Source organism: Oncorhynchus masou, chromosome 1 (assembly GCF_036934945.1).
Source record: "Oncorhynchus masou masou isolate Uvic2021 chromosome 1, UVic_Omas_1.1, whole genome shotgun sequence".
Lineage (NCBI taxonomy): Eukaryota > Metazoa > Chordata > Actinopteri > Salmoniformes > Salmonidae > Oncorhynchus > Oncorhynchus masou.
The window spans coordinates 9,856,046-9,883,947 of NC_088212.1; the positions used below are offsets into that span (position 1 = coordinate 9,856,046).

General features: G+C 41.6%; 1 protein-coding gene across 1 annotated transcript; it reads left to right on the top strand.

Moving 5' to 3' along the window:
- The first annotated feature begins 2,038 nt into the window (after positions 1 to 2,038).
- On the top strand, positions 2,039 to 27,376 carry LOC135513811 (excitatory amino acid transporter 1-like). The gene is made up of 10 exons (XM_064936794.1): positions 2,039 to 2,224; positions 3,949 to 4,244; positions 5,478 to 5,615; positions 17,041 to 17,245; positions 17,617 to 17,659; positions 19,735 to 20,009; positions 20,800 to 21,033; positions 21,129 to 21,323; positions 22,804 to 22,938; positions 24,536 to 27,376. The coding sequence occupies exons 2-10, from the start codon at positions 4,064 to 4,066 to the stop codon at positions 24,741 to 24,743; spliced, it is 1,614 nt and encodes a 537-aa protein (XP_064792866.1). The 5' UTR covers positions 2,039 to 2,224; positions 3,949 to 4,063; the 3' UTR covers positions 24,744 to 27,376.
- The last annotated feature ends 526 nt before the right edge of the window (positions 27,377 to 27,902 follow it).

Here is a 27,902-nt window from a genome sequence, read left to right on the forward strand (position 1 = left end):
GAGGATGGCGGCGAATGAATGGGACAACAATGGACCTCAGGATCTCATCACGGTATCTCTGTGCATTTAAATTGCCATCAATAAAATGCAATTGTGTTCGTTGTCCGTAGTTATGCCTGCCCATACCATAACCCCACTGCCACCATGGGGCACTCTGTTCACAACGTTGACACCAGCAAAGCGTTCACCCACAAGAGGCCATACACACAAATTCTCTAAAATCATGTTGGAAGTGGCTTATGGTAGAAAAATGAACATTCAATTCTCTGGCAACAGCTCTGGTGGACAATCCTGCAGTCTGCATGCCAATTGCACGGTCCCTCAAAACTTCAGACATGTGTGGCATTTTGTTGTGTGACAAAATTACACATTTTAGAGTGGCCTTTTATTGTCCCCAGCACAAGGTGCACCTGTGTAATGATCATGTCATGCCTGGGTTCAGTCACAGCCTGGGTTCGAACCCGGGTCTGTAGTGGTAGATCGCTGCTCCACTCGGGAGGCAGGAACAGCAGTATTCTAATCATTAGAATGCCTATGTCATAACTGCCATATCTGTATGTTAATTGGTTTGATGGTTCCTTCCTTTCACCCACAACTTGATCACTCATCAACTGAATCAATAACCTAATCCCAGATCAGTCTGAGTTTGCTATACAGATATGGGATCAGACTACTGAATCGACTCCGTATTGATTACTTACGTATAAATGTGGTGAAAATCTTACATGTGACATACAACTGATTCATATTCTATTATCCATCAGCAGTCCTGCATTGCTTTTTCTCTCATAAACTTTGCCCTCGTTTTCCTGTAATGCAGAAAGCTTTCCATAGCTGTGCTCTTCCCTGAGAGGCCCCTGAGTGTGGTCCCTAGTCCAGCCAGTGTAGTTTAATAAGCCAGGCGCTGGCCAGTCCAGTATACTATAGGTGATGAGAATCATCCAGACGTTCTCAAGCCCCAGGGGGAGACCGCAGCACAGTGGGGATTCTCACCGAAATTTGGCACTCAGGAGCTGTTTGTCCACTGACAAATGATCTTGTGCTCAGATGTACTGTATTGTTCCTGACAGCTTGACTGAGGGCTTCTTTGTACTGGTTCTCCACTGAGACGACGAGGGTCCGGGGACAACAGGAGAAACGTTAAATAGAACAGATTAGCTGTTCAACGCTGCCAATGTTGTTATGTCACTGCCTTGACTTACTGTGTATTTGTTCCGTAGGTATGTGTACGTTTGGAGATGCAGTATCCAATAGTCTCGAAAGAGCAAATGTATTGTATTGTACCGTCACTGCCAATTATTTTCCCTCTTACCAATGTTTTTTTATTTTTTTTTATTCATTTAAGTCACATGGGGCAGCAAGTAGCCTAGTGGTTTGAGCTTTGGCCCTCAAGTCCCTCGCAATGATTATTTTACTATCTGACTGTATATTTTAGGCCTGTGTTTCTTTCAGTGTAAAGTTGCATGAAACCACAGCAACACGGTCAATATTTGCTTGGACTCTACACTTGATTCTGAGGTTTCTAGCATAGGGTCAAACTGGATATCAAATATCAACACAACTGCACATGACTGAGGGAGTCATCTTCTTGGAATTTGGGAGGAAGATGTGTAGCGGCAATGTGCTGCGCCACTCGGGAGGCAGGAACGGCAGTATTCTAATCATTAGAATGCCTATGTCATAATTGCTATATCTGTATGTTAATTGGTTTGATGGTTCCTTCTGGAATTTGGGAGGAACAAAAGGAAGCTCCGTCCATATTTTAGATGGCTATAGCACAGCTGTTGGTCTCGTGTCTGATTCTGCTTTTTCATGTCCAATCAAGCTGAACTGACGAAGCTTGAAAAGCATGTGAAAGAAGAAAATTAAGAAGGCCTCTTTTTCCCTGCTGTGGCAAAACCTCATTATTCCCTCAAGCCCCTCTGTCTGAAAGGGAGGTGTTCCTTGGAGGAGATTACAATCTCCTCCCTCTTCAGTGAGCCTCCAGCGTGTGAGAGAGGTTTGTGCACCACCTCCCTCCATTCGCTCACTGGCCCTTTCATTCCCTCTCTCCCTCATTCCCTCTCTCCCTCATTCCCTCTCTCCCTCCTCTCCAGCACTGGTTGTACCAGATCCGACTTAAAGAGCTACTCTTCTCTGTTGTTTATTGACTGAGATTTACCCCAAATAACCCTGCAAAGGCCAAGAAATGACTCCCTAAAGGAAGGTATCCCAAAGTTTAAAGGTACAGTAGCAACTCTTTTCACACTTTTTAAAATGTGTTTATCTGACTGAACCACTGGCTGAACCATGCTACTGTTTACTCATGACTCACTATTGGTTAGTCACTATGTGGCAGTTCACTATTGGTTGCTTTCTACTGGTTACTCACTATCTGGCAGTTCACTATTGGTTGTTTTCTATTGGTTACTCACTATCTGGCAGCTCAGACTGAACAAAAACATTCTGTGATTCCACATGTGGCATTACTAAGGCAGTGGAGTTTTGCTTCCTTCAGTTCTATGTTGTTTCATTGTAGCCCGAGCAATGTAGCCAACCTGGACTCAGGGGTAGACGTAACATAGTAAAAGTAAATCAAGAAAAGTCCAATTTGCATGATATGTTACGTTTACTATGGTATGTCTTAATTTTTGAATGTCCATCATCCATTTCTTATATCATGTTGCGAATTATAATTTGTACAATATGTTACGAATTTGTAAAACGTATGAAATGCCACGAATTTCAAATAGTTGTGACTAATGTTATCTGGGTAGCTAACATTAGCTAGGCTAGGGCTAAGGTTAGGGTTCGAAACATGCAACCTTTGCATTGCTAGACGTTCGTTATATGTAACCGTCTGTCATATGTAACCATACCAAATATACTATGCTAATTTCAGCATCTCGGATTTAAATTTACTCTGTTACGTCTAGTCTATGAGACCAGGCTGGCTCCTACACTACAACAGCTACTGCATAAAGAACTTGTCTATATTCCTTATATTTTCAGTTCAGATATATTCATCTTTATTTTATATATTTTGTGTACGTACATACAGTATATATCACAGATGTTCACCTAAAACTGAAATCTAAAAGTAAATTATTGGTGATCAGATCAATGACTTTCTTTAGGTTATATATATATTATTATTACCTTTATTTAACCAGGCAAGTCAGTTAAGAACAAATTCTTATTTTCAATGACGGCCTGGGAACAGAGGGTTAACTGCCTGTTCAGGGGCAGAACGACAGATATGTACCTTGTCAGCTCGGGATATGAACTGGCAACCTTTCGGTTACTAGTCCAACGCTCTAACCACTAGGCTACCCTGCCGCCTCTACACTCTAACCACTAGGCTACCCTGCCGCCTCTACACTCTAACCACCAGGCTACCCTGCCGCCTCTACACTCTAACCACTAGGCTACCTTGCCGCCCCAGGGTGTTTTATATGACTTACTTCCTGTGAAAATATTATCCAATCCATGTCATTTGATGTTGTTTTGGGAAAGTTCCCTTTTCTTTCTGTTCATTCCCACTTGGCCCCTTGAGAGTTTAATGTGTGATTATCATTGGAACATGGAGGTCTACACACTGTACAGTTTTGGGGGTTTTAATTGTCTGATACTTAATAGGGATTTTTCAATGGATCATTATGGTACGTTTCCACTGGTGGGCTTTGCACCAGGTTTTGGTCCAGAGATTGTGGTTGGTAAGTGTGATGATTTGGGGTGGCAGTAACTGAAAGTTGCTGGTTTGAATACCTGAGCTGACAAGATGAAAAATCTGTGGATGTGCCTTGAGCAAAGCACTTAACCCTAATTTGCTCCAGGAGTGGCTGACCCAGTAAAACAATGCATTTCACTGCACCTATCTGGTGTATGTGACAATAAAACATGAATTAAACAAATACATATTATAGCCCTCTTCTTCTCTTACATTTTCCACCCTCCTTCCCTCCCCAGATTGTCTCATCTCAGCTCTAAGACCAGTGTGGGGATCCGGACACAGAATCAGGATCTATAGGTCCTCACAGGTGCTGGGAATATAGTGGTACCAGCAACAGCACTACCAGCAACTATGACCAAGAGCAACGGGGAGAACCCGCAGACCCGAAGCCGAGTCAGACAGATCCGCGATGGCCTCCAGTCCCGTTCCCTGAAGGCTGTGCAGAGGGTGGAGAGTGTCACTAAGGATGACGTCAAGGGTTTCTTCCGCAGAAACGCCTTTGTGATCTTCACTGTCGCTGCGGTCATCATCGGCAAGTGTTGTGTCTTTTAGCCTTTTAGTTTGAGAAATGAGAAAGGGCCAGGATGAACAGAGTTGGTATTAATTTCTTCATAATCCTCTCTCTCTCTCTCTCTTACACACACACACACACACACACACACACACACACACACACACACACACACACACACACACACACACACACACACACACACACACACACACACACACACACACACACACACACACACACACACACACACACACACAAACAAACACACACAAACAAACACATTATTAGATTTCCTTTAAAAAAAATGCATTGTGTTGAAGGTTGGTTCTCCACTTAGAATCAATGTTTTCATATTCTCCTTCTCACATCATGCAAAATGGGAGAATTTGGTCACGATTGATAATCTGTTGTGACATCAGTGCATCTGATAGCAGTGTAGCTTCCCACCATGCCTTCATGCTCCCAGGGAAGAATAATGGCGAGTCAGATGAAGTGAGTGGAGGAACCCTTCACTAACCTCTAACCTCTAACCTCTACCCATTAACCCCTTAGCCTATCCCAGCAGGATCATAGCAGGGAAAAGCTCTGTGATAGAATTCCACACACACCCCCAGAGAAAGGGTCAATTGAAGTGCCTGCTCCTCCTTTCCTGAACCCTAACCCTGCCACCTGGAGTCATGTTGAAATTCAGGATCACACTAATAGAGTGGTCCAAATCACACCCTATACCTTATATTGTGCACTACGACCGTAGGCTCTGGTCAAAAGTAGTGCACTATATAGGCAAAATAGGGTGTCATTTGGGACATATCCTCAACTTGTGTTAGGAGTTTTCGTACAAACGGAAGCCTTTTTTCAATCCCATATACACTGAGTGGACAAAACATGTTATTTCCATGATATAGACTGACCAGGTGAATCCAAGTGAAAGCTATGATCCCTTATTGATGTTAAATCCACTTTAATCACTGTAAATGAAGAGGAGGAGACGGGTTAAAGAAGAATTTTTAAGCCTTGAGACATTTGAGACATGGATTGTGTATGTGTGCCATTCAGAGGGTGAATGAGCAAGACTAAACATATAAGTGCCTTTGAACAGGGTGTGGTAGTAGGTGTTCCTAATGTTTTGTCCACTCAGTGTAGATCTCTTTAACGAGATATACATCTGTGGGATTATTGTGGATGGATAATTGCATGCATCTGTTCCAGTCAGGCTATTATATAGATGAGGTTGTTTATTTTATTTGACAGGTATAGGGCTGGGATTTGCACTGCGGCCGTACAAGATGACCTACCGCGAGGTGAAGTATTTCTCATTTCCTGGAGAGCTGCTGATGAGGATGCTGCAGATGCTGGTGCTTCCCTTGCTGGTGTCCAGTCTCATCACAGGTTAGACGAGGAACCGCCTGTTCCACCACACCACACTGGAGTTGGGTGAAGTTTAGGGAAGAGGAAGCTGATCCTAGATCTGTACTTCATCCAGGAGCGTGCCCACTGCTCATACCATGGCTTTAACTCTACCAACATCGTCTATACTGTTGCGATACTACTGCTGAGAAAACATGAATGGTTTAGCTGGACAAGCAGCTATAATAAATTAACTGCTACTACTGCCCTAAAAACACAGATGAAAAGTTTCCTCATCAATATACACATAATACCTCATAATGACATCACAAAACCCCATAACGACAAAGCAAAAACATTGTATAAATTGTGCTAATTTATTCAAAATAATAAACGTATATCACATTTAAATTTTCAGACCTTTTACTCGGTACTTTGGCAGTAATTGTAGCCTCGAGTCTTCTTGGGCATGACTTTACAAGCTTAGCACACCTGTATTTGGGGAGTTTCTCCCATTCTTCTCTGCAGATCTCCTCAAGATCTGTCAGGTTGGACAGGGAGCGTCGCTGCACAGCTATTTTCAGGTCTCTCTTGAGATGTTCGTTCTGGTTCAAGTCTGGGATCTGTCTGGGCAACTCAAGGACATTCAGAGACTAGTCCTGAAGCCAGTCCTTTGTTGTTTTGGCTGTGTGCTTAGAGTCATTGTCCTGTTAGAAGATTAACCTTCGCCCCAGTCTCAGGTCCTGAATGCTCTGGAGCAGGTTTTCATCAAGGATCTCCCTGTACTTTGCTCAGTTCATCTTTCCCTCAGTCCTGACTAGTCCCCCAGTCCCTGCTTCACCGTAGCGATGGTGCCAGGTTTCCTGCAGACGTGATGCTTGGCATTCAGACCAAGGACTTCAATATTGGTTTCATCAGACAAGATAATCTTGTTTCTTATGGTCTAAGCATCCTTTAGGTGCCTTTTGGCAAACTCCAAGCGGGCTGTCAGGTTCCTTTTACTGAAGAGCGGCTTCGGCCTGACCACTCTACCATAAAGGCCTGATTGGTGGAATGCTGCATAGATGGTTGTCCTTCTAAGGTTCTCCCATCTCCACAGAGGAACTCTGGAGCTCTGTCTGAGTGACCATTGAGTTCTTGGTCACCTCTCTGACCAAGGCCCTTCTCCCCGATTGCTCAGTTTGGCCGGGCGGCCAGCTCTAGGAAGAGTCTTGGTGGTTCCAAACTTCTTCCGTTTAAGAATGATGGAGGCCACTGTGTTCGTGGGGACCTTCAATGCTGAAGAAATATTTTGGTACCCTTCCCCAGATTTGTGCCTCGGCACAATTCTGTCTCTGAGCTCTAAGGATAATTCCTTCGACCTCATGGCTTGGTCTTTGCTCTGACATGTACTGTCAACTGTGGGACCTTATATAGACAGGTGTGTGCATTTCCAAATAATGTTCAATCAATTGAATTTACGACAGGTACAGTAGACTCCAATCAAGTTGTAGAAACACCTCAAGGATGATCAATGGGAACGGGGTGCACCTGAGCTCAATTTCGAGTCTCATAGCAAAGGGTCTGAATGCTTACTGTTTTTTATTTTTAATACATTTGCACAAAGTTCTAAAAACCTGTTTTCGCCATGTCATAATGGGGTATTGTGATGTCATTATGGGGTTTGTGATGTCATTATGGGGTATTGTGTGTAGAATGATGAGGATTTTTTTTTATTCAATCCATTTTAGAATAAGGCTGTAATGTAACAAAACATGGAAAAGGGGAAGGGGTCTGAATACTCTCTGAATGCACTGTAGCCTTTAGATGAGACCACTTTTCCAAAATTTTGTGCACAACTTGTTTACATCCCTGTTAGTGAACATTTCTCCTTTGTCAAGATAATCCATCCACCTGACAGATGTGGCATATCAAGAAGCTGATTAAACAGCATGATCATTACACAGGTGCACCTTGTGCTGGGGTCAATTAAGGGCCACTCTAAAATGTGCAGTTTTGTTAATGCCAAATACTGTATGTGTCAAGATATGAGGGAGTGTGCAATTGGCATACTGACTGCAGGAATGTCCACCAGAGCTGATGCCAGAGAATTTAATGTTAATTTCTCTACCATAAGCTGCCTACAATGTCGTTGTAGAGAATTTGGCAGCATGTCCAACCGGCCTCACGCCAGCCGTGGGCCTCCACATCCGGCTTCTTCACCTGCGGAATCGTCATTGGGTGGGTGCTGAGGAGTATTTCTGTCTGTGGTAAAGCCCTTTTGTCCAGAAAAACATATTCTGATTAGCTAGTTCTGGCTCCCCAGTGGGTAAGCCTATTCCCTCCAAGGACCACTCATAGCTGCATCCCTGCCCAGTCATGTGAAATCTAGAGATTAGGATTTTCCTCATATGAACTTTATCTCAGTAAAATCTTTGAAATTGTTGCGTTTATATTTGTGTTCAGTATATATTGATAGATATTGCTATGTGATTTAGGTGAACACTTTGTTGTTTCTTGACTTTACCATGTACCTCTGAGGTCACGTCGTAATGGCACCCTATTCCCTATATAGTGAACTTCTTTTCTTCAGGCCAAGTACACTATTTAGGAGAATAAGGTGGTATTTAGGACCTAACCTGAGAGCAAACACTATTCCATGTTTACCAGTGCATGTTTTTTGGGGTCCAGATGTTCTTCTAAATTACCTTAGGTCATGTTCCAAAGACAGATATTTGTATTTCTTTGTCCCAATTCTTAGCCAATGTACAAAGTCAAACCAAAACATCAGTGATTCCGGATGGGCTCGTACCTGGTCGTGTCTGCTTATTTGTATTTGACAAGGAGTGGGCGTTATGCATGTGGCTTCTGAGTGGTTGCTCACAGTGAGTGAGACAGAGGGCTGGCCCAGTTCCCTTGAAGTCTTCTTGGCCTATAATAACATGCTTTGTACCGTGCAGCTCTTCATTAACATATCCTCTGAGCTAATGTCACATGATACAGGATAGTAAACAACGCTCTGTGTTTTCAGACCAAAGCTCTTCAAGAAATCCCTCTAGTTTGTACAGTGGTGTAAAGTACTTAAAAACCTTTTAAGGATCAGACTGGTTTTTTTCAATTTTCGCCTAAAATGACATACCCAAGTCTAACTGCCTGAAGCTCAGGCCCTGAAGCAAGGATATGCATATTCTTGGTACCATTTGAAAGGAAACGCTTTGAAGGTTGTGGAAATGTGAAAGGAATGTAGGAGAATATAACACAATAGATCAGGTACAGGATAATACAAAGAAAAAACAACCGTTCTTTTGTAATTTTTTGTACCATCATCTTTGAAATGCAAGAGAAAGGCCATCATGTATTACTCCAGCCCAGGTGCAATTTAGATTTTGGCCACTAGACGGCAGCAGTGTATGTGAAGTTTTAGACTGATCCAATGAACCATTGTATTTCTGTTAAACATTTTTTATTAAGTCTGCCCAAATGTGCCTAATTGGTTTATTGATACATTTTCAAATTCATAACTGTGCACTCTCCTCAAACAATATCATGGTACTATTTCACTGTAATAGCTATTGTAAATTGGACAGTTCGGTTAGATTAACAAGAATTTAAGCTTTCTGCCCATATCAGATATGTCTATGTCCTGGGAAATGTTACTTACAACGTCATGCTAATCACATTAGCCTACGTTAGCTCAACCGTCTCGTGGTAGTGTCACCGATGCCGTAGTGGTGAAGTAAAAAATACTATACAGTACTACTTTTACTTCACTACATTCCTGAAGAAAATAATGTAATTTCTACTCCATACATTTCCCCTGACACCCAAAAGTACTCATTACATTTTGAAAATTCCCTAATTCACGCACTTATCAAGAGAACATCCCTGGTCATCCCTACTGCCCCTGATCTGGTGGACTAACAAAACACATGCTTCATTTGAAAATGTACTTACTATGAAGGTGATATGTGGCTGTCCCACCTAGCTATCTTAAAATGCATTATCTGTCAGTCACTCTGGATAAGAGCATCTGCTAAATGGCTAAAATGTCAAATGGAATAATAGTGTGAAAAGTGAAAATGATGTAAGAGCTGTTTGAAAAGACTTGTGGGATGGACTTATGGCCTTCCTGGTGACATCACCAGGCAGTCAATTAGTTTATAGACCAATAAGAAAGAGAGTTTCAAACCACTCAGCCAATAACAACTAGTTTTCAGTTTCCCCCTCCCCAATCAGACCACTCCCAGTCAGTCCTTGCTAAAAGCTATTTTTGTTTATTTTTGAACATTTGAATGGAAAGCAATCACGCTAAGGTACTTAATTGTTACCCAGAAATTATTTGATATTGAGATAAAAACGGCTGCATTGGATCTTTAATCAATGCATTTGTAGGTACATCTGCGCAGTATGTTTGTTAGCTAGCCAGCCAGACTGTCATTTAATAGGATCTGTGTTCAGACTGAGCTCTGGGAAGTTGTGGTATCGAGCATAAACCTTCAGATCTGTTTTGGGGGAGTAAAGATAGGTGATTGAGTGTTGAGTTACAGATGAACAGATGGAATGGAGAGAGAGTAATAAAGGGGAAGAGTGAACTGAACAGGGGTTGTTGTGAGACTAGGTGGTGCTGCTCCTGTGTGGTCGCCGATCTCTTCACCCAACAGGAGCTTCCGACTCGGGTTGAGTATGGCCAAGGGTCGATTAGGGTCAAGGGTCACGGTGGCCATGCAGAGACAGCCTGGAGAGACAAAGCAGCCTTTCTCTCACGTCATGAAAAGAGACTCTTCCAGTAAGATATGTTGCGCCTATGTTTCCCAAAAAAAGCATTTCACACTTTAAAAATGTGAAGGGGGATGTTTTTTCCCCCATTTTTACTGGTTGCAATTTAATCTATAATTCAGAATTTGACAATGGAGGAAAAATCCATTGAAAGTGAAAGGAAAAGTTTGGGCCTCTTTGATACTGTGAACTTTGTGTAGACTAAAGTAAACCCCCCCAAAACAGTGAAGAAGAGAATAACTTTATTAAGGAGCATATTGGGCAATTATTTTCTGTAAATATATAATCTTATCAGTATTATTACATCTGTGAAAGTGTTTCCTCATCTAGCATACTGTGTTAAACAGCTGTAGGAAACATTACGTTGGTCATTGGCTCATAAAACTGCCGCAGGGTTTGATTTACACTATGAAATGGGAAACTCTTGTTGCCTGACTACATTGGAGTCTATGGTTAGAGAATGACATCGATGTTAACACTGGGTGGCTGCCACATTGAGACTTGAAATAAACACTTTGATTCAGACTACGATATATAATATAAGAATGTAGGGAAGCTTTTTGGTATCCCATCAAATGCAAACATGGACGTGATAAAATGGATGGATATTGTTGAGCTTGGCTAATATGACTTCTGATGGTACAAAATATGTTACGTACAACTTCGGGAATTTCAACATTGTAAAGAAGAGTGAAACATTTAAATATATTGTGCCATACAACAGTTAAAGGGGTTGACACTTTTATACTGAACAAAAACATAAACGCAACATGTAAAGTGTTGATCCCATTTTCACGAGCTGAAATATTCTCAGAAATGTTCCATATGCACAAAAAGCTTATTTCTCTCATATTTTGTGGACAATTTTTTTTTCTTTTTTTTCTTTTTTACATCCTTGTTAGTGAGCAGTTCTCATATAATCCATCCACCTGACAGGTGTGGTTTATAAAGAAGCTGATTAAACAGCATGATCATTACACAGGTGCACCTTGTGCTGGGGGGACAATAAGGCCACTCTAAAAATGTGCAGTTTTGTCACACAACACAATGCCAGAAATGTCTCAAGTTTTGAGAGAGTGTGCAATTGGCATGCGGACTGCAGAAATGTCCACCAGAGTTGTTGCCAGAGTATTTAATGTTAATTTCTCTACCATAAGCCGCCTCCAATGTTGTTTTAGAGAATTTGGCAGTATGTCCAACCGGCTCACAACCGCAGACCACGTGTAACCATGCCAGCCGTGGACCTCCACATCAGGCTTCTTCACCTGTGGGATCGTCTGAGACCAGCCACCCAGACAGCTGATGAAACTGTGGGATTGCACAACCAAAACATTTCTGCACAAACTGTCAGAAACCGTCCCAGGGAAGCTCATCTGCGTGCTCATCGTCTTCACCAGGGTCTTGACCTGACTGCAGTTTGGCGTCGTAACCGACTTCAGTGGGCAAATGCTCACCTTTGATGGCCACTGGCATGCTGGAGTAGTGTGCTCTTCACGGTTGAATCCTGGTTTCAACTGTACCGGACAGATAGCAGACAGCATGTATGGTGTCGGGTGGAGAGTGGTTTGCTGACGTCAATGTTGTGAACAGAGTGCCTCATGGTGGCAGTGGGGTTATGTTATGAGCAGGCATAAGCTATGGATAACGAACACAATTGCTTTTTGTCAATGGAAATTTGAATGCACAGAGATACTGTGACGAGCTCCTGGGGCCCTTTGTCATGCCATTCATCCACCGCCATCACCTCATGTTTCAGCATGATAATGCATGGCCTCATGTCGCAAGGATCTGTACACAATTCCTGGAAGCTGAAAATGGCCCAGTTCTTCAATGGCCTGCATACTCACCAGACATGTCACCCTTTGAGCATGTTTGGAAAGATCTCGATCGACATGTACAACAGCGTGTTCCATTTCCTGCCAATATCCATATGTTGTTTAGTGTATATACCAATATTTTACTGATAAATTGTACCATAATGTCTAGATAATTTCTGATATTGCCTGTCCTTCAAATTATGTTGGCTGTTAGATGAGAGAGGGAGAGAGACGGAGGTAGAGAGAGAGAGAGAGACAGAGGTAGAGAGAGAGAGAGAGAGAGAGACGGAGGTAGAGAGAGAGAGAAAGAGACAGCGATAGAGAGAAGGAGAGACGGAGGTAGATAGAGAGAGAGAGGGTCTGGGGTCCACTCACCAACCAAGAATTCACAAACAACAAATTGAGACTGCATGCAGAATTCTGCAAAAAATATCCTCAGTGTACAACGTAAAACACCAAATAATGCATGCAGAGCCGAATTAGACCGATACCCGCTAATTATCAAAATCCAGAACAGAGCCATTAAATTATACAATCACCTAAAAGGAAGCAATTCCCAAACCTTCCATAATAAAGCCATCACCTACAGAAAGATGAACCTGGAGAAGAGTCCCCTGAGCAAGCTGGTCCTGGGGCTCTGTTCACAAACCCAAACAGACCCCACAGTGCCCCAGGACAGCAACACAATTAGACACAACCAAATTATGAGAAAACTAAAAGATAATTACTTGACACATGGAAAGAATTAACAAAAAAACTGAGCAAACTAGAATGCTATTTGGCCCCAAACAGTGGCAGAATACCTGACTACTGTGACTGACCCAAACTTAAGGAAAGCTTTGACTATGTACAGACTCAGTGAACATTGCTATTGAGAAAGTAGGCAGACCTGGCACTCAAGAGAAGACAGGCTATGTGCACACTGCCCACAAAACGGGGTGGAAACTGAGCTGCACTTCCTAACCTCCTGCCAAATGTATGACCATATTAGATACATATTTTCCTTACATTACACAGATCCACGAAGAATTCAAAAACAAATCCAATTTTGACAAACTCCAATATCTATTGGGTGAAATACCACAGTGTGCCATCACAGCAGCACGATTTGTGACCTTTTGCCACAAGAAAAGGGCAACCAGGGAAGAACAAACACCTTTGTAAATTCAACCCATATTTATGTTTATTTATTTTCCCTTTTGTATTTTAACCATTTGCACATCAACAGATGTGACTCAATAGCCTTTGTTTCTCAAATGATTGCCTCACCTGGTTCACCAACTACTTCTGCGACAGAGTTCAGTGTGTCAAATCTGAGGGCCTGTTGTCCGGGCCTCTGGCAGTCTCTATGGGGATGCCACAGGGTTCAATTCTTGGGCCGACTCTCTTCTCTGTATATATCAATGATGTCGCTCTTGCTGCTGGTGAGTCTCTGATCCACCTCTACACAGACGACACCATTCTGTATACTTCTGGCCCTTCTTTGGACACTGTGTTAACAACCCTCCAGACAAGCTTCAATGTCAGACAACTCTCCTTCCGTGGCTTCCAACTGCTCTTAAATACAAGTAAAACTAAATGCATGCTCTTCAACCGATCGCTGCCTGCACATGCCCGCCAGTCCAGCATCACTACTCTAGACGGTTCTGACTTAGAATATGTGGACAACTACAAATGCCTAGGTGTCTGGTTAGACTGTAAACTCTCCTTCCAGACTCACATAAAACATCTCCAATCCAAAGTTAAATATAGAATTAGCTTCCTATTTCGCAACAAAGCATCCTTCACTCATGCTGCCAAACATACCCTCGTAAAACTGACCATCCTACCGATCCTTGACTTCAACGATGTCATTTACAAAATAGCCTCCAACACCCTACTCAACAAATTGGATGCAGTCTATCACAGTGCCATCCGTTTTGTCACCAAAGCCCCATATACTACCCACCACTGCGACCTGTACGCTCTCGTTGGCTGGCCCTTGCTTCATACTCGTCGCCAAACCCACTGGATCCAGGTCATCTACAAGACCCTGCTAGGTAAAGTCCCCCTTTATCTCAGCTTGCTGGTCACCATAGCACCCACCTGTAGCACGCACTCCAGCAGGTATATCTCTCTCGTCACCCCCAAAGGCAATTCCTCCTTTGGCCGCCTCTCCTTCCAGTTCTCTGCTGCCAATGACTGGAACAAACTACAAAAATCTCTGAAACTGAAAACACTTATCTCCCTCACTAGCTTTAAACACCAGCTGTCAGAGCAGCTCACAGATCACTGCACCTGTACATAGCCCATTTATAAATAGCCCAAACAACTACCTCTTCCCCTACTGTATTTAGTTATTTATTTTGCTCATTTAAATCCCAGTATTTCCACTTTGCACATGCACCTACTGTCAAATCTACCATTCCAGTGTTTTAATTGCTACTTCGCCACCATGGCCTATGTATTGCCTTTACCTCCCTTATCTCACCTCATTTGCTCACATTGTATATAGACTTATTTTTCTACTGTATTATTGACTGTATGTTTGTTTTACTCCATGTACTCCATTTACTCCAACAACTCTATGTTGTTGTATGTGTCGAACAGCACCTGTAAATAGCCCATCCAACTACCTCATCCCCATACTATATTTATTTATATATCAAATCTGTTGTTCTGCCCCTGAACAGGCAGTTAACCCACTGTTCCTCGGCCATCATTGAAAATAAGAATTTGTTCTTAACTGACTTGCCTAGTTAAATAAAGGTAAAATAAAATAAAAAATAATAACCCTATCTCATTTGCACATACTGTATATAGACTTTTCTACTGTATTATTGACTGTATGTTTGTTTATTGACTGTTTGTTTATTCCATGTGTAACTCTGTGTTGTTGTATGTGTCGAACTGCTATGCTTTATCTTGGCCAGGTCGCAGTTGTAAATGAGAACTTGTTCTCGACTGGCCTACCTGGTTAAATAAAGGTGTTCTCGACTAGCCTACCTGGTTAAATAAAGGTGTTCTTGACTAGCCTACCTGGTTCAGTAAAGGTGTTCTCGACTAGCCTACCTGGTTAAATAAAGGTGTTCTCGACTAGCCTACCTGGTTAAATAAAGGTGTTCTCGACTAGCCTACCTGGTTCAGTAAAGGTGAAATAACAATACATTTAAAAAAAAAAAAACATCTTTACGACACTGTATATACACATAATAGGACATTTTAAATGTCGTTCTTCTTTTGGAACTTTTGTGAGTGTAATGTTTACTGTACATTTTTATTGTTTATTTCACTTTTGTTTATTATCTACCTCACTTGCTTTGGCAATGTTAACATGTGTTTCCCATGCCAATAAAGCCCTTAAATTGAAATGTAAATTGAATTGAGAGAGAGGGAGAGAGAGGCCTCTGTTGTTTTCTCCCTCTTTGCGTCAGCTGCTCTAATTACTGTGCCTCTGTTTTGCTCATCCGGATGTATGTATAATCTCTCATTTTAAAGTAAACACCACACTGTTGATGCACAGTTGGCAATGTAGGCCTAAACAGTGCCTTGATTGGCACGATCAGTTGTCTTCAAGATGTTTTTTTGCCATAAAAAAATTGGCCTAAAAATCACTGTTCATAAAAGGTCTAAGTCAATATAGACCATCGGACAGACTATCTGCATTTGCATCCGTTCAATAAATGAAGGAACCCTGCAGGGAACTTCTACTTCTGACAGGCTTCAAATAAATAGTTCACTTTTGTCTGTTGTGCTAATGCCAGAGATCTGGGTTTGCATCCCAAAAGGCACCCTATTCCCCATATAGTGCACTACTTTTAAGTGAATAGAGTACCATTTAGGACAGATCCTATACAGAGTTAATGGCCTCATGCTCATTGTCCGGGACCTAAAGGAACTGAATAGGTATTGTGCTGGATGGCTGTGAATTTTAGTTGGCATAGCTCTAACATCACAATGTCTCCTCTACTCTCCTCTCCTCTAGAACTCTTTGAATAACCCTTCTGGTTTCATTTATAACCCTTTTGAGTTCCATGTAGAATCCTTTACACAGAGGGTTCTACATGGAACCCAAAAGCGTTCTACCTGGAACCACAGAGTATTCTACCTGCAACCAAAAAGGTTCTTCCTATGGGGCCAGTTGAAGAACCCTGTTGGAACTCTTTTCCTAAGGGTGTACAGCACTTTGGTTTAATGAACATTCTCTGAATGAGAAAGTCATTATTTCACTCTAAAGGATGAAAATGCAGTGGCTGCATTTCTTGTTGCCAAAGAGATGGGGGAGAATCAATGTAGCTGTGCAAGCTGGACTAAGTCAACAAGTTTTCCCAGGGTTGTCCGAAAGGGAAAGGGGGGGGGGGGGGAGTAAAGAAAGAGAATTGCAGGCAATAAGATTTGTGTGTAAAGGGGGAGAGCAGAGGAGAGAGACTGGGGGCCATGTAGGGGTCACACAGTGCACCTCTGAAAAGAACACATACATCACATCTCATTCACACAAAAGGCTGAACTGGGGGGAATAGCCCATAAGAACTGCTGACACTGAAAATATGTCGCTAACTAACGTCATTGCTATTGAAGCAAGCTTATTGTCCCAGTATGTTATCCTCCCCAGAATAACATTTTAAAAAAATGTCTCACTTTAACATCCTTTACATCCCATCAAAGAGATTCAAACTCAGGTCCAGCGACTCAGCTGAAGCAGTCCAGCCTGGAAGTCACAGCTAGTTTCAATTCCTGTGTTAGAAAACGTCAGGGGATAGTGGTGGCCTGTGTCCTCAATAGCACCCTAGTCATTATAGAGGGAATGGGGAGCCATTTGGAACACAAACTTGGTGAGCATGGCAGATCTGGGATTGTCATCAAGTGTTTTCTCTATTCTCAGACTGACTCACCAGGCTGTCTTTTTGTCCCACCAGGCATTGCAGCATTGGACAGCCGTGCCTCTGGGAAGATGGGTATGCGGGCAGTGGTGTACTACATGACCACCACAGTCATCGCAGTCTTCATCGGCATCGTCATGGTGCTCATCATCCACCCTGGGAAGGGCTCCAAGGATGAATTCAAAAATCAGCAGAAGATCGAGCAGGTCAGCCCTGCTGACGCTTTCCTGGACCTCATCAGGTAGGCCATAATCATTGTTGTGTATTCAGGGTGGTGCCCTGACCGGGACTCAAACCCAGGTCCAGCGATTGTCAACCCAACACCTTAACCGTTACGCCAAGAGATCCGAAACTGGCTAACGAGGTCACTTGGTGTTGAGTTAGAGTCGCAACTGTAATTTATACTGCTTCCTGTTGCTGTTCTGTTGTTGCTTCCCGTTGCTGTTCTGTTGTTGTTTTCTAGTTCTCTTACATTCACATGAATGATCAGTTTGAATGATCAGTTTGAATGATCAGTTTGAATGATCAGTTTGTCACTGTAAAGGAAAATAAAAATCAAGTAAAATACTTTTTTCAGTAGTGAGATTTGATTGGTTTGTTTCTCTCTTCTAGAAACATGTTCCCTCCAAACATTGTGCAAGCTTGCACACAGCAGGTACGTCCTTTTCTGTTCCAAAATGTAAACCTGGACCGTACATCGATCTCACTGACATATTTGTACAAAGGGAACAATGTGAAACCCGGATCAGTGCCATTTCCAGATAGTATTAACGAAGCCTAGTAATATAACCCACAGGGAAATATCAAAGTCCACTGCTTATCGTGAATACACCAAACATTAGGAACACCTTCCTCAGAACAGACTCAATTCGTCGGGGCATGGACTCCACAAGGTGTCGAAAGCATTCCACAGGGATGCTGGTCCATGTTGACTCCAATGCTTCCCACTGTTTTGTCAACTTGGCTGGATGTCCTTTGGGTGGTGGGCCATTGTTGATATACTGGTGAGTGTCAAAAACCCAGCAGCGTTGTTGCAGTTCTTGACACAAACCGGTGCACCTGGCACATACTATCATACCCCTTTCAAAGGCATTTAAATAATTGTGTCTTGCCCATTCACTCCCTGAATGGCACACATACACAATCCATGTCTCAAGGCTTAGAAATCCTTCTTTAACCCGTCTCCTCCCCTTCATCTACACTGTTTTGTAACAGGGTTCTTCCTGGGAAGGACCAAAATGCAGCGTGGTTGAGGTTCATGTTTTTTAATAAGAAAACTAAACATGAACATAATACAAAACAATAAACATGGAAAAACCTAAACAGCCCTATCTGGTGCAGAAAACACAAAGACAGGAACAACCACCCACAAAACCCAACACAAAACAGGCTACCTAAATATGGTTCCCAATCAGAGACAATGACTAACACCTGCCTCTGATTGAGAACCATATCAGGCCAAACTTAGAAATAGACAAACTAGACATATAACATAGAATGCCCACTCAGATCACACCCTGACCAAACAAAACATAGAAACATACAAAGCAAACTATGGTCAGGGTGTGACATGTTTGAAGTGGATTTAACAGTGGACATCACAAAGGGATCATAGCCTTCACTTGGTCAGTCTGTCATGGAAATAGCAGGTGTTCTTAATGTTTTCTACTCTCAGTGTACATGACATATTATACAGATCCCAGATGTATACAATAATATATACCATTTAGCAGAAGTTTTTATCCATAGAGACTTACAGTCATGCGTGCATACATTTATCATATCGGTGGTCCCAGGAATCAAACAAAGGCATACAATCGTAAATGTGTAAATTGCAATTATTTTCGAATGAGCGGCCATTCATGTGCAAGTTATTAGCATTTCCATGAGCATAGTTATCAGCTGTGTGTACGATAGTGGAGTCGTTTTGTTCTTTCTCCCGCTCTTTCTCACCTGCCCCTCCCTTTTCATTTGGTGTAACAAGCCGTCATATTGGTTTTGTCCACTAGGGACTTTTCATTGTATCAAGTATTTATTTATTTATTTATTTATTTTACCTTTATTTTACTAGGCAAGTCAGTCAATGACGGCCTAGGAACATATAATGTATAACCTATCCTGTGTGTATTTATGTACTTCTCTGTGTGATTATTTAGCTAGTTAGTAAATAAATAATTAAGCAATTGATATATCACTGATTCATCATTTATACTAGGGTTCGTGCTGATATCCAAGAGTTTGCGACCTTCAGAATATGACTGATGATGTGATAATACATTAATAAGTGACTGTAATCGATAAGATATGAAAATATCTGAGAGACTTAAATTCTGGAAATAGTAACTATTTAAACAACATTTTCCCATGGTGTTAGTTTAATCATGTAATAATTACACATAGACAATTGATTTGATAATTTAAGTCTTCACAGTAATGATAGTCCAAGACACACTTGTAGCATCATACACAAAAAGACTTAAGGATGTAATTGCTGCCAAAGGTGCTTCAACAAAGTACTGAGAAAAAAGTCTGAATGTGATATTTCAGTTTTTGCTTTGTCATTATTGGGTATGGTGTGTAGACTGATGAGGGGGAAAACTATGTAATCCATTTTAGAATAAGTCTGTAACGTAACAAAATGTGGAAAAGTCAAGGGGTCTGAATACTTTCTGAATACACTGTATATACACTGAACAAAAATCAATAAAGCTTTGCACCTTTGCCCTACAGTTTAAAACGCAGTACGGAAAGAGAGTGGTCCATGTGAAGATGACGGTGAACGATACCCTCTTCGTCTTGAACGGGACCCAGGGGCAGCATATCATGCGGGAGGAGGTGATCCCCATCCCGGGGCAGGTGAACGGGGTCAATGCCCTGGGTCTGGTCGTGTTCTCCATATGCTTCGGTCTCATCATTGGCAGCATGAAGGAGCAGGGAAAGCCCCTCAAGGACTTCTTTGTCTGTCTCAACGAGGCTATCATGAGACTGGTGGCCATTATCATGTGGTGCGTGGTGTAGTGTTAGGCATGGTTTGAATTAGGTTTAGGGCGAAGTTGCCCCTAGACATTGATCTTGATTCAGTTTTAGGATTGTGGGACTGGAAGCAGATCCTAAATCTGTACCTAGAGGAAACCTCACCCCGGAGAGTTCAAATTACAAGGTGGCTGGGAATTACAGGGTGGTTGGGAATTACAGGCTGGTTGGGAATTACAGGCTGATTGGGAAGTACAGGCTGGTTGGGAATTACAGACTGGTTGGGAATTACAGACTGGTTGGGAATTACAGACTGGTTGGGAATTACAGACTGTTTGGGAATTACAGACTGGTTGGGAATTACAGGCTGGTTGGGAATTACAGACCTGGTTGGGAATTACAGGCTGGTTGGGAATTACAGATTGTTTGGGAATTACAGGGTGGCTGGGAATTACAGACTGGTTGGGAATTACAGGCTGGTTGGGAATTACAGGCTGGTTGGGAATTACAGATTGTTTGGGGATTACAGGGTGGCTGGGAATTACAGACTGGCTGGGAATTACAGACTGGTTGGGAATTACAGACTGGCTGGGAATTTAAATCTCAATGTACCGGTCTCTCACCCATTTAATTAACCTCTGTATCTATCCAATAAAGAGAAAATACTTAAAAAAATAAGAAAAGTAGAACTTGGTATTGTGTACTATGTGATAGTGGAAATGTGTTGATCTTGACGGTACCACAATAACGTGATGTAGCACTCGCTTGGTATTGTGAGCCTAAATTTGACGTGGGATTTGTTTTACATTTGTTTTGCATCAGGTATGCACCCGTTGGTATCCTGTTTCTCATCGCTGGGAAGATAGTGGAGATGGATGACATCACAGAAACGGGCGGCCAGTTGGGCATGTACACAATAACAGTCATCATTGGCCTGTCTATCCATGCCTTCCTGGTACTGCCCACACTCTACTTTGTGATCACACGGAAGAATCCCTTTGTCTTCATCTGTGGACTCCTACAGGCTCTCATCACCGCGTTGGGGACCTCATCTAGGTGAGTTGTCATGGTGATAGACAGTAGATCTGACTTTTACTGACTCCTAATGTCTCGTCTGTCTCTCTCTCGCCTTTCCTCCTGTTCACCCTCAGCTCAGCCACGTTGCCCATCACCTTTAAGTGTCTGGAGGAGAACAATGGGATAGATAAGAGAGTGACACGCTTCGTGCTGCCAGTGGGCGCCACCATCAACATGGACGGCACCGCCTTGTACGAAGCTATCGCGGCTCTCTTCATAGCCCAGGTCAACAACATGGACATGAACTTTGGACAGATCCTCACTATAAGGTATGTCCATCCAGTCCATTAACCAAGCTCTTTGGGATGAATCATGACTTACGCTTAGTCTCCCACTAACATCAATGCAAATTCATGGAAGTTAAAATATATTTTTCTGGGATTTAGTAAGCTTCTGGGAAAAGGAGGAGCTGTAGAGGTTGGTTTCTTTGAAACTGAATGAGTCAAGGGTTTGTTAAGGATCGGTGTCCCTTCCACGGGACGGTTGAGCTAACGTAGGCTAATGTGATTAGCATGAGGTTGTAAATTACCAGAAAATTTCCCAGGACATAGACATATCTGATATTGGCAGAAAGATTAAATTCTTGTTAATCTAACTGCACTGTCCAATTTACAGTAGCTATTACAGTGAAAGAATACCATGCTATTGTTTGAGGAGAGTGCACAATTTTGAACATGAAAAGTTATTAATAAACAAATTAGGCACATTTGGGCAATCTTGACACAAAATTTTGAACAGAAATGCAATGGATCCTTTGATCAGTCTAAAATGTTGCACATACACTGCTGCCATCTAGTGGCCAAAATCTAAATCGCACCTGGGCTGGAATAATACATTATGGCCTTTCTCTTGCATTTCAAAGATTATGCTACAAAAAAAATACAAAAACAAGTTTTTTTCTTTCTTTGTATTATCTTTTACCAGATCTATTGTGTTCTATTCTACTACATTCCTTTCACATTTCCATAAACAACAAAGTGTTTCCTTTCAAATGGTACCAAGAATATGCATATCCTTGCTTCAGGGCCTGAGCTCCATGCAGGTTAGATTTGGGTATGTCATTTAAGGCGAAAATTGAAGAAAAAAAAGGGCTAATCCTTTTAAGGGAAAAGTGTCTTACAGAAGTGATGTGTCCACAGAACTAGAATGGCATAACAGGTGGGACTGGCAGCTAGTGTGTTCATCTCATCCAATGTTTCCCAAACTCTGTCCTCAGGACTCCAAACAGTGCATGTTAAATTAGTTTTTTTAACTAGGTGAGTCAGTTAATAACAAATTCTTATTTTCAATGACTGCCGGTTCAGGGGCAGAACGACAGATGTTTTTTTAACCTTGTCAGCTCAGGGATTTGATCTGGCAACCTTACGGTTACTCGTCCAACACTCTAACCACTAGGCTACCTGCCACCCCACTAGGCTACCTGCCACCCCACTAGGCTACCTGCCACCCCACTAGGCTACCTGCCACCCCACTAGGCTACCTGCCACCCCACTAGGCTACCTGACACCCCACTAGGCTACCTGCCACCCCACTAGGCTACCTGACACCCCACTAGGCAACCTGACACCCCACTAGGCTACCTGACACCCCACTAGGTTACCTGACACCCCACTAAATTGGTTTATTATTTGAATCAGCTGTGTAGTGCTAGGGCAAAAAACAACATGCACCCTTTGAGGACTGAGTTTGGCAAACCCTGATCTAATCTATTCTATTTCTTTGGTTGTGTCTCTCTGTCCTGTGGAATAGCATCACTGCCACCGCAGCAAGTATCGGTGCAGCTGGGATACCACAGGCTGGACTGGTCACCATGGTGATTGTGCTGACCTCTGTTGGACTGCCCACTGATGACATCACCCTCATCATTGCAGTGGATTGGCTCCTGTGAGTACAGTCTATTTTCTGTAACAATTATTTATAGTTTGACTGATATGATCATCTTCTAAAGAAGTTTGGATATTTACTGTGTGGACAGTGTCAGACACAGGGATGAAATTTTAAGATGTTGGGTCCTGACGAGCTGGACTAGTAGACTGCAGTTTCTACCAGCCCATGTGTTGTTCCACTAGCCAAAATCTATGCCATGCCATATTTAAGAAGACAGATTTCTGGCTATATTTTATATATTTTATATATGTTCTACTAGCCTGGTCTGAAAACTAGCCAGTGACTAACGGGTTAGCTTAATTTCCATCTCTGGACAGAAACCAAAGCCTTAGGGAAGACTCAGTCAGTATAGGTAGTGAGAAACTCCCTTCACATTCCATTCATCCCAATCCATCTGTTTCTGATTCTATCGACATGTGATTCCTCTAAAGATCTCATGCATGGGATCGAGTGGCTGAGCGTTTCCACTTTTCTTTTCTGAGGTTATTTAAACATACCCATTGTGTTCAACAATAATCATACTATTGTTGTATTATATATTTTGTATTGTAGATATGAAGTGGTGTAATAATGTTACATGATGTAGTGTTTTATATTTTGTTTTATATGTGATGTAAGTGCTTTAATATATTTCGACCCCAGGAAGTGTAGCTGCTGTCTTGACAGGAACTAATGGACATCCCTAATAAACCCCAGGTAGAATAGCTGCTGCCTTGGCAGGAACTAATGGACATCCCTAATAAACCCCAGGTAGAATAGCTGCTGCCTTGGCAGGAACTAATGGACATCCCTAATAAACCCCAGGTAGAATAGCTGCTGCCTTGGCAGGAACTAATGGACATCCCTAATAAACCCCAGGTAGAATAGCTGCTGTCTTGGCAGGAACTAATGGACATCCCTAATAAACCCCAGGTAGAATAGCTGCTGCCTTGGCAGGAACTAATGGACATCCCTAATAAACCCCAGGTAGAATAGCTGCTGTCTTGGCAGGAACTAATGGACATCCCTAATAAACCCCAGGTAGAATAGCTGCTGCCTTGGCAGGAACTAATGGACATCCCTAATAAACCCCAGGTAGAATAGCTGCTGCCTTGACAGGAACTAATGGACATCCCTAATAAACCCCAGGTAGAATAGCTGCTGCCTTGGCAGGAACTAATGGACATCCTAATAAACCCCAGGTAGAATAGCTGCTGTCTTGACAGGAACTAATGGACATCCCTAATAAACCCCAGGTAGAATAGCTGCTGTCTTGACAGGAACTAATGGACATCCCTAATAAATCCTATTAAATACAAATTATGTCCACCAGTATGTGAAATGATACACCTGGTTTTAGTTTGCCAAACCTCCAATGGAAAATAAACCGTTTTTTTTCTCTCTAAGAAATAGGCTGAGTAGTGCATGCATGCCTTTGCCAAATTTCACACCAAAGTGTTGCCTCTGTGCAAACCTTGCCTTTTCTTTGGGGAGAAAAATATTTTAGAAAATGAGTCCCTCGTAGGAAAGCTGAAAGAGTAATATTCTGAGTGTTACATTCCCCTTCTGTACGGTATATTATCTCTAACAACTGGACTCCCTCCATTTTATACAGAGACAGGTTGCGTACCACCACTAACGTGCTGGGAGACTCGATTGGCACAGGTATTGTTGAGTATCTGTCTCGTCATGAGTTACAATCCAAGGATGCGGAGATGGGGAACTCTGTGGTGGAGGAGAAAGACAAGAAATCATACCAGCTCATCGCCCACGAGAACGAGCATGAAAACGAGAAGCCTCCAGTCAGTGAGACCAAGATGTAGCACCAACAGTTTGACCACTGTGGTGTTTTTAATCCCATGGTAAAGGGAAGCAACTCATATCAATCTTCAAAACACTAAAAAAAATGATAGTGTTTGTTTAGACCAAGAAGCTGAACCAAGAGTATGTACAGGATGTATTTTATTTGATCAGGAGTTCTGCAGCCGTTCGTGCTGATTAGATTTCATTGAATAACTTATTGATATTGATCTAATCAAGAAGATACAATGGGGTCTGAAATCATTAACACCGTTGATAAAAATCTACAAAAATGACCGTATCAAATAAATAATTAAATTACTGAGTTATATTGTATGCACAAAAAAAAGGACAGTTATATTATTTTATACTTATAGAATAGTGCGGAAAAAAATAGATTTTGTTTAACAAGTCATGTATTCTTTTTTCAAAAAGGTAAGGGTCAAAATGATTGACACCCCTGTTTTCAATACCTTGTGAGGATAACGACACTGAGCCTTTTGATAAAATATTTTATGAGTTGGAGAACACATTGGGAGGGATCTTGCGCTCATGGACTGACATGAAAATGCCTGTGGTTTGAATCAAAGAGGGCAGGCCATAAGTGCAGAATAAGGATATCAAGGATCTGGAAAGATTCTGTATGGAGGAATGGTCGAAGATCCCAATGTGTTCTCCAATCTTATAACACATTTTTAGAAAAAGGCTCAGTGTCATTATTTTCGCAAGGGGAGGTAAAATATATAGATATATATCACTTGTTAAACAATATCATTTCTCTGAGCAATTGTTTTAGTACAAAATAATATAATTTTAAAAAGAAATGGAGCATACAACATAGCTCAGTATTTTAATTCTTTTAAACAGTATTTTTTGCTCATCTTTAACAGTGGTGGATAAAGTACTCAATTGTCATACTTGAGTAAAAGTAAAGATACCTTCGTAGAAAATGACTCAAGTTAAAAGTGAGAGTCACCCAGTAAAATACTACTTGAGTAAAAGTCTACAAGTATTTGGTTTATAATATACTTAAGTATCGAAAGTAAAAGAATTTGCTTAAATATATTTAAGTATCAAAAGTAAAAGTATAGCTCGAATCCCAGAGCTGACAAGGTACAAATCTGTCGTTCTGCCCCTGAACAGGTAGTTAACCCACTGTTCCCAGGCCATCATTGAAAATAAGAATTTGTTCTTAACTGACTTGCCTAGTTAAATAAAGGTAAAATAAATAAAAAATAAACCATTTCACTTTCCTTACATTAAGAAATCCAAACAGCACAATTATTTTTATTTTATTTTTATTGACGGATAGCCAGGGGCACACTAAGACGTAATTTACAAACGAAGCGCTTGTGTTTAGTGAGTCCGCCAGATCAGAGGCTTTAGGGATGACCAGGGATGTGCTCTTGATAAGTGTGTGAATTGGACCATTTTCCTGTCAAAATGTAACGAGTACTTTTGGGTGTCAGGGAAATGTATGGAGTAAAAAGTACATTATTTTCTTTAGCAATGTAGTGAAGTAAAGGGAGGCAAAAATATAAATAGTAATGTACAGATTCCCCCCCAAAACGACTTAAGTAGTACTTTCAAGTATTTTTACTTAAGTACTTTACACCACTGATCTTTATGGGTGTCAACCATTTCGGACCCTACTGTAAATCAATGGTTTTAAGTGCCTAGTATGAATTACATACATAAAATGTTGAACTTCTGAATTAGATACCCAGCAAACAATAATGAGTCATTAGGACATCCCCAGGATGTCACAAAATGGTCGCCTAAAGTTGTCAGGACGTTGTGTCATGGTCCCTCCTGGAGGTTTTTGTCTAGTTTCCTGTTCGTCCCCTAAAGGTCGCAAAGAAATGTTTCAGTAGTTTCATTACACATCATACCCTGATCAGCATATCCTAAATCCAGAGGTCATGAGTTAGAAATGAAGTTGGGGTCATATTGAAAAGTCAGTACGAAGTGATCATGTCAAATGTAATCATTGATTATAGATGTTTACACTGTTTTAGATGTACAGCCTACCACTTACCTGAAAACCGTCATATCATTATATTACTTAGAATGGTTTAGGACACATGGGACCATCACGTGACAAAAACGTCCAGGGGACCATGACACAACATCCCAAGAATGTTCAGGGGACCTTCAGGCTACCATGACACAACGTCCTAAAAATGTCCTCAGGACAAACTAGGAACTATAAAAAGGTCCCCCAGAGAATGTTCCCTTGGGACCATCCCAAACCTTTAAGGAACCTAACTGGGAACAGAGCTGATTGTCATCAGGACATCCCCTGTTTTCTGGGTAGGGAATAACTAAGGGTCCCTGCCACTCTTCTATAAGATGCCTTTACCATACCCTTTGATGGTGTTTAAAGTTCAACAGTTTGACAGAGATGATTTATTTTTGATAAATCAGATGTGAAATTATGTGGTCTTTCATTCTTGCTTTTGTCATTTTTTTTTTTTTACGCCTGACAAACCAGAATAGGTTGCCAAACCTTTTGCATCAGAGCTTTTTAGATTGAGGTTTTTGTTTGTAAAACTGCCAAAATATTAGTTTCAACTTGAGGTGGGAGTTGAACAGTATGACATTTTCACATAATTATAATCTTACCAAAAATATAAACAATTTCTGTATGTTACAATTTTGGTCATGCCTTTTTGTGTAAAGACATTACAAGGATCCCTATTACAGTTGAACAAGTTTCATGATTTGATACTGAAACCCTTGATGTCGAAGGGCTCTATGTTAACAAATGTAATGCAATGAGCCCAATAGCTGGCGGTGACATGAAAGGGCTGGGTTTTGATGAATAATCCAGTTGTGGTGTGTCGAGACTTGGCCCCTCACTGGCCAATCAGAACATGCTCCATGGTTGCTTCAAGTTGTGCATTTACCGTCTTTTATGTATTGTGTTGTCGTCAACTCTAATTCGAATGTTAGTCCCATTATAACCTAGTTCCTTAAATAGCCTGCCCCCATATTAGCTAAATATGTTGAACATGTTTGCAGTCCACATTGATCTAGTTGCATTTCTTCAATATGGAAATACATTGTTAACATAGGCTGTAGCGTTCTCACTAAAATAGGGGCTAGGCGTATTGTTTATTTCATGCTGGACATGGACATGCAAAACGTAGTCAATAAGTGATATAACATTCCCTAGGCTA

Excerpts from the sequence above, each read along its gene's own strand:
- LOC135513811 (XM_064936794.1), top strand. The coding sequence starts at position 4,064 with ATGACCAAGAGCAACGGGGAGAACCCGCAGACCCGAAGCCGAGTCAGA. Across the intron at positions 17,660-19,734 it reads TGCAAGCTTGCACACAGCAG|TTTAAAACGCAGTACGGAAA; the intron begins GTACGTCCTTTT and ends TTTGCCCTACAG. Across the intron at positions 22,939-24,535 it reads ATTGCAGTGGATTGGCTCCT|AGACAGGTTGCGTACCACCA; the intron begins GTGAGTACAGTC and ends CATTTTATACAG.